The sequence below is a fragment of the Mugil cephalus genome, chromosome 1, assembly GCF_022458985.1.
Source record: "Mugil cephalus isolate CIBA_MC_2020 chromosome 1, CIBA_Mcephalus_1.1, whole genome shotgun sequence".
Lineage (NCBI taxonomy): Eukaryota > Metazoa > Chordata > Actinopteri > Mugiliformes > Mugilidae > Mugil > Mugil cephalus.
Window position 1 is genome coordinate 10,673,513 of NC_061770.1, and position 11,070 is coordinate 10,684,582.

General features: G+C 43.2%; 1 protein-coding gene across 1 annotated transcript; it reads right to left on the reverse strand.

The window, feature by feature from the left end:
* Positions 1–362: 362 nt before the first annotated feature.
* On the reverse strand, positions 363–10,361 carry LOC124998929. The gene is given in 18 exon segments (XM_047573574.1): positions 363–1,542; positions 1,544–2,376; positions 3,108–3,215; positions 3,342–3,393; positions 3,484–3,552; positions 3,659–3,810; positions 3,909–3,954; positions 4,045–4,092; positions 4,174–4,349; positions 6,071–6,137; positions 6,229–6,297; positions 6,375–6,523; positions 7,037–7,139; positions 7,228–7,317; positions 7,419–7,507; positions 7,605–7,712; positions 7,826–7,841; positions 7,950–10,361. Coding segments are annotated over 18 exon segments (2,394 nt in total). The 5' UTR covers positions 8,043–10,361; the 3' UTR covers positions 363–1,416.
* Between the last annotated feature and the right edge of the window lie 709 nt (positions 10,362–11,070).

Genomic DNA, 11,070 nt, shown 5'->3' on the forward strand with positions numbered 1-11,070 from the left:
GTCAGTGTTTACAGTTCTACCAGTTTTGTTGCCTTGCAACTTCCTAATTACGGTGGAAAAATAGTCATTTAAATTTTTTATTATTTTTGTGTATATGCTGAACTGTCCAGACTACATAAACCCAATACATTTACTATTATTACATTTTTATATATCATATTTGTAAAATACTTATGTTTGTAAAATACTTTTTATACCGCTGCTATTTGGACCCTTGGTTAGATTCCAAATTGCATTTTGTTGTACCCGTACTGTGTGCAATAGTAAGTGAAATGTAATCTCATCTAATCTTAAAGGAAGCAGTTTTAAGACAATTAATTATAAAATCAGTTTCCCCTGAAATATCTTGATAACACAATCAGTCAGTGTTAAGAACCTTTATTGTTTTACATTTGTGTTTTCATAATGCCAACGGTGTTAGTAAGAACAAGTTACAGAGCTAGGTGACACTCAGCAAACATATCTTCAAGGGGCAGTGACATTTGTGTGTAGACCGCGGGTTTACCGTTTGAATCTGCTTTGCATAAAGGTTACCGTTGAATTTAATAGCATCTCTCCAGCAAAAATAAGACATGGGAAAGTACCACAGGGACGGCGTTCTAGTGCTAATGCTCTGAGATTTTGAGGCAGTCACTGCATGGTATATTTGCCGTTGAAATATTTGAATAATACTGGTTTTCACTCTTACCTCTCCCAATGGAGTGCACAGTTAAATCTTATATATATGACACTTTTTTCAAGTAATCTTCTAACCACGCAACACTCTGCTGACTGTAGAGGTACAGCGTGGAGAACTTTGTTAGGTTTATGTTTTGTTTCGAAATGTAGGAGGTAGTATGCCTGCGAAAGGCAAACAGTCCTATTAAATACTGCTAAAGGTAATTACAACTAATAGGATGAAGTCAAAACCGACCTTCAGCTCACAAACCACCCTTCCTAATAGCGCTAATAATAAGCTCGATTTATATTTTCACCTGTTCCACTCCGTCACTGGAAATCTTGGCACAGATGTGGCTGAACGTCTGTGTTTAGAAAATCCTACGCAAATTCGCAACCTGTCTGTCACCTGCGCTCTCACGACACTTCCAAACATTAAATGTGTTCACGAAGAACACAAGATATCATTTGCAACAAGATTTTCATAGTGGTTAGCATATTTACAGAGATAAGGCAGGTGTTCGCTATGTCCTCGGTCACGAAAGCATAGGCATAAAGGGCCTTCTGTTAGAGGATAAATGCAGGAAGCAGTGTGTTTACTTCTCCTTAATATGCAAAACAAGTGGTGTTATTTTTGATAAGTAAAGAATAGTTTCTACTGAGTGAGTGGCGCCCCTAAGGTGCTTGCAAGGGAACACCAAGCTCCTGTGTCTCAGAGATCGTGTTCTCAGCAAAACGTCTGTCACAAGAAACTTGAGATTACAGTTTCTCTGAGCTGCACAGCGACCCGTGGCGAAGCTCCTGTACAGTTTCTGGCCCGGCTGCCAGCGGCAACTTGAGCCTGCTCTTTGTTTTATCCGATGTCATTTCAGTTGATGGTGCGACACCTGGTCCTTGGCATTTTTCTTCCTTGCGTTTGAGGGAGCAGCGTTTGCAGCCTCTGAGCCAGCCTTCGCGCAAGCCATATTGACAGCACTTTAGACAGGAGCCTGGGCCAGCAGGGCCACCCAGCTTTACCGCTGTGTCTTCTTAACTCTCCCAGTTCTTGTATTAAACCCCTGAATTCCTGCGGTAAACAGTAGCGGGGGACACCTCTGAAGTCCTTTGGGATGTCCCTGTCGTGTCCAAGGCCCTGGAAATAGACAATGGCAACGCCTTGACCTTTGTCCCCATGCAGCGCCCCCTCAAGGCAGGCCAGGGCAGCCATAAACACTGGCTGTATCACTGTAGAGGGCTCCTTCTCTGGATAAGAGTCTTGATCATTGCATAATTTGACCAAGTCTTTTTTTCTTGCAGCTTTCTCTTTTTTGCTCTTCCCCAGTCGTCTTCCATTTCGCTTCAAATCCTCGTCCACCTCTGCTCTGATCTTCTCACGTTCCGCATCTGCTTTCCTGTATTCTTCCTTGTTCCTCTTATCCTTGCTGGACCTCTCCTCCTTCCAACTCTCATATGTCTTCTTGGCTTCAGGACTCCACATAATCAGCATCTTTCCCTGTGCCCTTCTGACGGCTTCCCACCGCCCATAGAGCCAGGGTAGAGGACCCAAGTCCGCCACAGCCGTCCCACCTTGACTTTGTGAGGTCTGGGCCCAAAGAGCCGTGTGCACCGTGGCACCCAGCTCCCCCTTAAGGATTGAGGCAAATGCGCAAACAGCGGAGACGTGGGCCGACTGGTCTGACGAACACACCAGCAGCAAAGGCTTCTGGACATAGAGGCCGCCTAAACACACGGGAAAGGACAAGAGAAGAAAGACGCATCATTGAGGCTCAAGTTATCCGAAATGCGCAGACATGCAAGCACTCAAAGACAGAATTAGTATTCAACTGTAATGTAATCAGGCAATTGCTGTTTTGTCTGATGATCTCTAGGGACAACAGCCAGTGTTTCAGGATATCTGAGCCAAGAGTGCCTGCTCCACGCAACAGTAAACTTGAGACACGAGGACGCGGATTTTGAAGTGAGAGAGCGCTTCATAAGAAGCCAATTTAAACTCACTTAAGGCAGAAGGCACCACACGTTTTGTTGGCTTTGGTGTTTGACTGGGCATTCTGCCCTTTTCACTTTCCAGACAGGCTGTTTGCCTTCACGTAACCAAAGCCTGCTCAAACATGAGACATCAGTACCACTGTGGTAGCAATATGCATATACGCACGCAAATATCTGCTGATGTAGATCAGTAAAGTCAAAGAGGTTTTTATTGACATTTCCCTCACATATATCAGGTGCAGAACATAGTGAGATGAGTTGATGAGGACAATGGAGCTACATGAAAACATAGTGTATAATATGTGTGGTGCAGACAGCGATGCCAACAGTGCGAGAACGGGCGACGGCGCAAAGACAAACAGCACAGCCTAATCAGCAGACTGACAGAGTATGAGTTATGGTGGTTGTAAACATGTGACTGAATAGCAGCACAGTGTGTGGAGCACTGAGGCAGCTGGACCAACCTGTGGCTCCGCTCTTGGTAACACGCTGGATGAAAATTACCAGCGATGCAACAACAACCACAAAGATCAACGCCGCCGTCGCATACAGTCCCCTCCTTTTGTGCGTGTCTGTGAAAAAGACCATTGACAAACAAACAACAAAATAAAATGGAAAGCTGCAGGCGTGTTTACTTTGTGACAGTTGTCATTCACGCAGAACATGAGACACAAAAGCGCATCTGATGGTGCACTCACAGTCGGGGCACAGAATTCTTCTCCCATGCAAAGCGGGGTCAGACTGCCACACCTGCAGAAAGGCAGATGGGAGGAGTGATAAGAGGTAAAATGAACCAACTCCAGAAATGCGTCTGCGCGAAAGTTTTGATATTTGTTTCACCTTCACGCACGGCCTCTCAGCGAGAGAAGGCAGGGGCACATTTATGCTCCTCTCGATAGCATTTTCTTCCTGTAAAATGGATTAAAAAAAAAGTCACACATTTACTCAAATTGAAGTTAATTTGGCCCCTTTCTCACTAAAAAGAACAAACAAAAAAACACACGTGCATACTGACCACTGTGACTGAGTGGGCCAGCCCTATGGGAGAGCATCCTCTTTCAGAAAGGGCACAGAGCTGAGCTGAGAACTTTGCTGGTGCAGAAGAGGTGAGATACACCGATATGCTCTGCACGCCCGGTCCGATGTACACGTTCCAAGATGACATACCTGTGAGAGGCGAGGAAAGAACAGGTATGACATACAGGTAAAGTGAGTCTGTTCACACCGATGATTAAAAGTTTATTTTTTTTAATAGTTAGACTTACCAGCCTGGAAGGGGCACGCGATACTAGAGCTGCCTTCTAGAGAAAACTGCAAAAACAAAACACAAATGAGTGCATCTGAAACCAAAAGGTAGCGACATCCAGTATTTCAATGCAAGTGATGGTAGCTGGACCTCACCTGCAAACACATCTGAGGGTGTTTGTCCACTGCAGATGTGTTGAACGTCTGTTAAAGAGACAGGGTGAGGTTTGAGAAAATTACATTCATTTCTGAACAGGAATCCATCTCCACTGACGCCAAGCTCACCAAGCTCTGCCCGTCTTTCTTCTCCAGCACGTCGAGTACGGGGACGCAGAGGTGTTCGCTCTGCTTCCAGCAGAGGGAGGCAGAGATGTTCAGGTCGCTGGCAGGACACTCTGAACTCCACTTCAATTTCGACTGATACAGCGTGAGATTGTAGGAGGACCAGACATCTCTGATATCTGTTGAGATGATATGGACAGAGATGTTTCATGTGGCAACATCAACAATAGTTCATATACGTAAGCTTTTAAAGGACCAGTTTAGGACTCTCCTTCCCTTTGCAGTGTTCTTTGCCCTCCTGATTTGCCCCTCGGGATAAATAAGGTTTATTTAAGCATTTGTTTTTTTCTTTTCTTTGTGGTGAACTTTTAAGATACTGTAAACATCAAAGTACAAATTAACCAAATGGTACTAAATGGACAGTTTTTGTTCCAATTTTGGGAAAGTCTTCTATTTTAGTCATACACAAATTAGACAAGACATTACTTTGTCAGATTAGAGCCCTGCACCCAGTCACACATAAACCATTATTTCTCATGTGACAGTGACATCTTTAATCCCTTCAAGCTAAGATTATGAATGTCTGCTCATTTGTGATGTACTTGAAACAAACTTTTAATATTTGATTAAGCATATAATTGTGTAAAAAAAAAGCAAACAAACAAAAAAAAAAAAAAAACACAAATTTTGAAACAAGACCACAGCGGTAAGAAAAGCAGTGTTTGCCTCTGAGGACCACACTAGGAGATACACCATACTGCCAAAAGTATTCGCTCACCTCCCATTCTTATTCCTTGGGATTTAATATGACGTCACCACCCTTTGCACCCTTCAACTCTTCTGGGAAACATTTCCGCAACGTTTAGGAGTGTGTTTACGGGAATTTGTGACCATTCTTCCAGAAGCGTACTTGTGAGGTCAGGCACTCATGTTGGACAAACGCCTGCCCCACAGTCTTTGCTCTAATTAATCCCAAAGTTGTTCTGTCAGGTTGAGTTCATGACTCTGTGCAGGCCAGTCAAGGTCTTCCAAACCAAACTCACTCATCCATGTCTTTAAGAACATTGCCCTGTGCACTGGTGCACAGTCATGTTGGAATTGGGAATTGTCCAAAATCTCTTGGTATTCTGAAGCATTCTTGGAACAAAGGGGCCAGGCCCTGATGAACCCAGATTCGTCCATGATTCATATTTCCAGAGAACGTCTCCACTGCGCTGGAGTCCAGTGGCGCTGTGCTTTACATCACTGCATCTGACGCTTTGCATTACACTTGGTGATATGTGGCTTGGATGCAGCTGCTGGGCCGTGGAAAAACATTCCATGAACCTCTCTACACACTGTTCCTGATCTAATCTGAAGACTGCATGAAGTTTGGAGATGTGTAGCCATTGACTCTCCAGAAAGTTGGTGATCTCTGTGAACTATGCTCCACAGCATCCACTGACCCCCACTCTGTCATTTTACACATCTGTCATTGGCCTGAATCTTCGTGGCTACATTGCTGTGATTCCCAATCGCTTCCATTGTACCAATACCACGGACGGCGGAAATATTTAGTAGAGAGGACATTTCTCAGCTGGACTTGTTGCACAGGTGGCATCCTATCACAGTACCACACTGGAATCCACGGAGTTCCTGAGAGCTACCCATTCTTTCACAAATGTTTACAGAACCAGTCTGCACGCCTAGGTGCTTGATTTTATACACCTGTGGCCATGGAAGCGATTGCAACAGCTGAATTCAGTTATTTGCATGGGTGAGCGAATCATTCTGGCAATACAGTTTATTATCAGTAGCTTATCACTGTCATAATTGAAAGAAATGCATGACTGCAGAATCCTGAACGACATGAGCACACAGTAAATAAATCCATCGCTATGAAGCGATAGGTCCCACTCACCTATGAGGCGTTTGTTTTGAAAAGGGCACTCTTTATATCGAGCTGCGTCTGTGTAGGTGTAATATACCTGGCAATGCAGACGAGACATGCGCAGGCATGAAGAACAGACAGACCGATTCCTTATAATGCTGCAGTATCAAAAATGATATGTATCTCACCTGTACGCAAAGGCAGGGCAGCATGTAAGGGACTTTAAGAACAGCTGATCGAGATCGAGACGGATCAATCTGAAAAGAAAATTAGTTAGAGCAATACAAAAACTTGCTTACTTTCCCACAAAAGTGTAGATAACCTTAATACTTACGGGTATTTGTGGGGATTCTGGCCCACCGAGACAGTCCATTGAATTTTTCTGGTAACACCATCTGGTATAGACTCTGTCTGTGGTGCCCACGGTGACAGTAATGGATTTATTCGCCTGGTTCACAGACAGCTCAAAGTGTCGGATGGGGTCTAAACCACACAAATGAAGTTGCAGGATATGAGCATCGCGCCTATCAGGGATAATATAAACGAGCTGACAGAGATCACAAAGTCTAGATCTATGGAGATTTGCTTTACAAATCAAGTTATTCTGAGGTCTCATTTTCATTTTGAGCCATGTTTCAATATCAGTATGGAAATTATGTGAATCACATGCTGTGGCCTTAATGGAGGCCACTTGGAACCTAAAAAGACGCATGTTAGAGACTGTGGAGAGATGTCCACTGCCACAACAAACAAAACACTAAATGAGGGAATATTTTATGGAAAGAATGTGTTTATTCCTCTGGTAGATTTTTTGCCATATGCTGAATATACAGTGGCAGCTCATTGCCTCTAATCTAAGATAAGACCCTACACAGCCCATATAAGGAGTTTTGGTGAAATTACAGTAAAGGAGAATACACAAAAAAAATGAGAGATGGTTTGGTGGCATAGATTGTAGAGGATAAGACCTGGTGGCAGAAAGGCTGCGTACTCCACCTGACACTGTGTAAGCGACGCTGCAGCTTTTTGATTTTGTGCTGTAGGACACATTGACAGTAGTTTGATCCGTAGCTGTGACACAATCATGAACCAGCTTCCACTAAAAGAAAAACCCACAAGAAAATCATCGTCAAAGACGTCTGCATGAAACATCTGATGACTGTTTTTAAAAAAAATAATCATCTTACCAGACCAGAACTTGTATTTTTGCTGTGTGGCAACTGCTGCACAAGATTGGTGTCACAACTCACTTGACATTTGTCTCGACGTGTTTCACACTAAGGAAAGGAGAATATGACACCATCTCAGACTCACTATGTACTCATATTGGACGTTTTCCACAGCGCTCAGCACAGGCACAAAGAGAACCAAGCCCAACCTTTTTCTTGGTGTTCACGTTTCTCAGGGTAGGCTTCAGTGTCTTTTTAACTGGTGAGAGAATTTCTATCTTCGGGGACTTACGGAGATCTGGAGGAAAGCGGTGTGAGACACTCATTAGAGATAATGAAATGTTTGGTCAACCTGTACAACATAGCAAAACAGGAGCAATGCGTTGACTTCATACCATCAGCACTGATCCAAACATGAACAGAGACACATGTGGTGTAAGGGTCTCCGGGAGCCTGGGACGGGACTGAGGTCATTTTCACAGGACACTGTCCCTCAACATAATCTGTCCACACGGAGAAGAACATTAAAACACCAAGGGACACATGTGGCCTCCTCATGGAGCCCCTAATCTGATGGTAGAATATGACGTGAACCCAGATAAGTGATTCAACTTACCATTTGGATTTCCCATCTAATGAAAAGAGGAAATTCAGATTCAGAAAACATAAAGTCAGAGCCACCGTGATGATTTTCACATTTTAAAAACCATTAATTTACTTAAACGGGTTGCCAGCCTCACCTGACAGATGGTGGTAGTGGTACACTCCAGCAGCAGCGGAGACACCACGGCCGTAAGGAGCGCCAGCGCGGTGCCAAAGCGCATTTTAAACATCCGAAACACACTTGAAGTTGTAGAAATCGGCGTCTAATTAAAAGTCGAGGTGATGTATCGCCATGTCGAGGCGGTAACCTTTCCACTTGTCTGCGTGCCTTGTTTGTGCCGCAAAGATCTTGAGGAAGATATTCTCTGGCCGCTGCACCGTGCGCCATGCAATCTAATCTCATTAAATCTGTGGGCTTGTTGGACACCTCAAATACCCTATTTGTTTTCCCAAGTGCTCATGATGACTAAAACACCAAGGCGTTTGTTTTATTTTTTTTTCCTCTCTTTTCTTTTTCTCGTGAATAGCCGCGGCAGCTCCGCCTCTCTGAAGCTGTTCTCAAGTCAAAGACAGCAGCAGCAGTGGGGAAATGAGAAGACTGAATGTAAATGTCAAATATTTAACTTCCTGGGTGAAAGAAGGTTGTGTAATGTTTTGAGCCTTAATGACTGGTATTTTCGAGTGACATCCCCTCCACAAAATGTAAATCAAACACTTTGCTGTCAGGAAGTGAGGGTGGAAGCCCATAAAAGTGATCTCACTCAGTTTGTTTAATCATAGCCTGTAAAAAAAGAGATATGACTCCCATCACCTCATAAGATTTCATGTTGCGCAGTATGCACACCTGTTATGCATAACATTATGACCACCTAATATTGTGTAGGTCTTCCTTGTGGCCTCCAAAACATGGACATAGACATGGACATGGACCTTCTGAGGGTGTCCTGTGGTGTCTGGAAGTAGGATGTTGTAATGATATAATGATTGATATGATTTAAATGGGCCATTATAAGTTATATAATTTTATATATAAGTTATATAAAATGCACCACCACTTATGTCATCCTAAATGGAGAAATGTCTTTAATCTTTTGAGATTGAGTTGACTTTTGTACAGGGACGTAAGCTTGTTTGCTTGCTTGTCTGTTGTAAAGTTGGACGGTTTAACTTGAAGAGTGATGAGGAATGACTTGGACCTAGCTCCAAGTGGCCATCCTCAGCTTTCATAGGCACGTCCAACCTTTGTTAGGTGACATGGAAATGAGATTTCTAAGAACATCTTATGAAGTTACTAGGGGTGTGCAAAGCATCCAGTATTTGTATTTCTTTCTTTTTTTTTTTTTTTTTTGAGTTACACTTCTAATTTAGGCTATGTAAGTGTAAACATAAGTATTCTTTAATTAGCTATTATAATAATTACGGATGTATATGCGATATTGGTTGATGTTTTGCATTAAATGCAGGTGACATGGGTAATTTGGCCTGAATTGAAGGGGCAGAACATGACCGTGATGATGACTTGGTGCTTGTGAGTGACTGTGGCGGTTGGCGGTTTGAACCCTGGAATCTGCCACATGCTGAAGTGTCCTTGAGCAAGACAAAGAACCTCCAGTTGGTCCCATTGCGTGGCACTGGTGTGTGAATGTGTGCGCTTGTGTGAGCGAATGGGGCGATGTGTCTGCGAGAACCAATGAAAACGAGACCATTTACCATTACTGATAGATAACAGTCTGAATTACCAAGCTAACAGACGAACGCTAACATGAGAGAACCTGACTGCAAACGTCTCAATGCTAATATGACGTAATGGAATAATTTCCCGGTCAAACTCTGCTTCCTAGAAGTTATATGCTGCCTCTGCAACCCGGTTAAGGTAAATTAAAAAAATCTATTCCATAAAAATAGTGATGCAGTTAAGTCACGTTTGGTTCAGTTGGAGTCGATATGAGTCGGATCAACCTGTGTCAGGCTGATAAGATAAGACTGATAAGACTGTTTACAACATTGCAACAGTGATGATTAAACTATACCTGGAGCCAGTCAGGCCCCGCGTGTCATCATAAGCACAGGTCATGATAATGACTTTGTGGGCATGCCAAATAAACTGACTTGTACGTCAGCACACAAGCGTGAAGCCAAAGCAATACACAAATGACTCAACAATAACAAGTTAATGAAATGGAGCAGCAGAGTCAGTAATGTCAGTCAGGTTATGTGTCAGGGCTCAGAGCTCCTCTGAGAAGTTTGCTAAAAAAAGAAAAAGAGCACCTACTCAAAAGTGATTCAGAAGAGGTGATTAGTTGTATTTACATATATATATATATTAGTGATTAATGTACCTCAATATTTAAAATGTCAGGGTTTTTTTTAAGCTGATCACTATCAGTAAGTTTCATTAAATCTACTTGGATCATCAAATCTCCCTTAGAGCGAATAGCTAGCTACACTTTTGAACGAATCTGAGGAAACTAAGTAGCTCAGCTCGCAGGAATGTTTCTTGAATGGTGTTTGATATCAAGATGTTAAAATGGACTGAAAATCGTCCACACGTCTTCACAAATTCTAGGGTTAGGGTTAGAGTTAGGATTAGAGGGTCTATGATTGAAGGTTGAACCGAGCATACAGTGCAGGTGTGAGGCGGTTGTACTTTCACATGTAGCATTTTAGCTCGTCAGATAAATATACCTGGAGACCTTGACCTCCTTGAAAGCAGCAGCTGTTGCGGTTCAAGGGTTGCTTCAGGGATTAAAATCCATCTTTCAGCCTTACTCAAGACGCACAGCCCATGTACTGCGGTTGTGTGTAAAGTGAAAAGGCATGCGGTAGTTACGGTTAGAGCGGAAATCTTAAACACAACTTAAATTAACTGTGTTCTGGTGAAACTCACAGCTGCTTATCAGACGTTTCCAGTCACGTTCCGTGCACAGTTATAGGCAGGAAGCTCGGCGCCTTCACTAAGACAGGCGCTGTCTTGGTCACACATGTAAAGATATCAGTAGCTGGAGTGAGTGGGTGCTTCTGCTGGGTGGGGGATCTTTGTCATGTCTGGAAAGGGCAATCAAAAAAATCTGAATCGGGGAGGGGAACATTGGTTGTTCAGAGATATTTGTCATCACCAGTGAGCTCATATGGCTACTGGTAATGTAAACAGTCAATTTGAGAAATGTGGTTTAGATGCGTGCATGATGTAGAGTATTTGAAGGCATTCAAATGAGGCACACGTCAACCAAACCACTACTTCTACTCTGTATCCGAGAC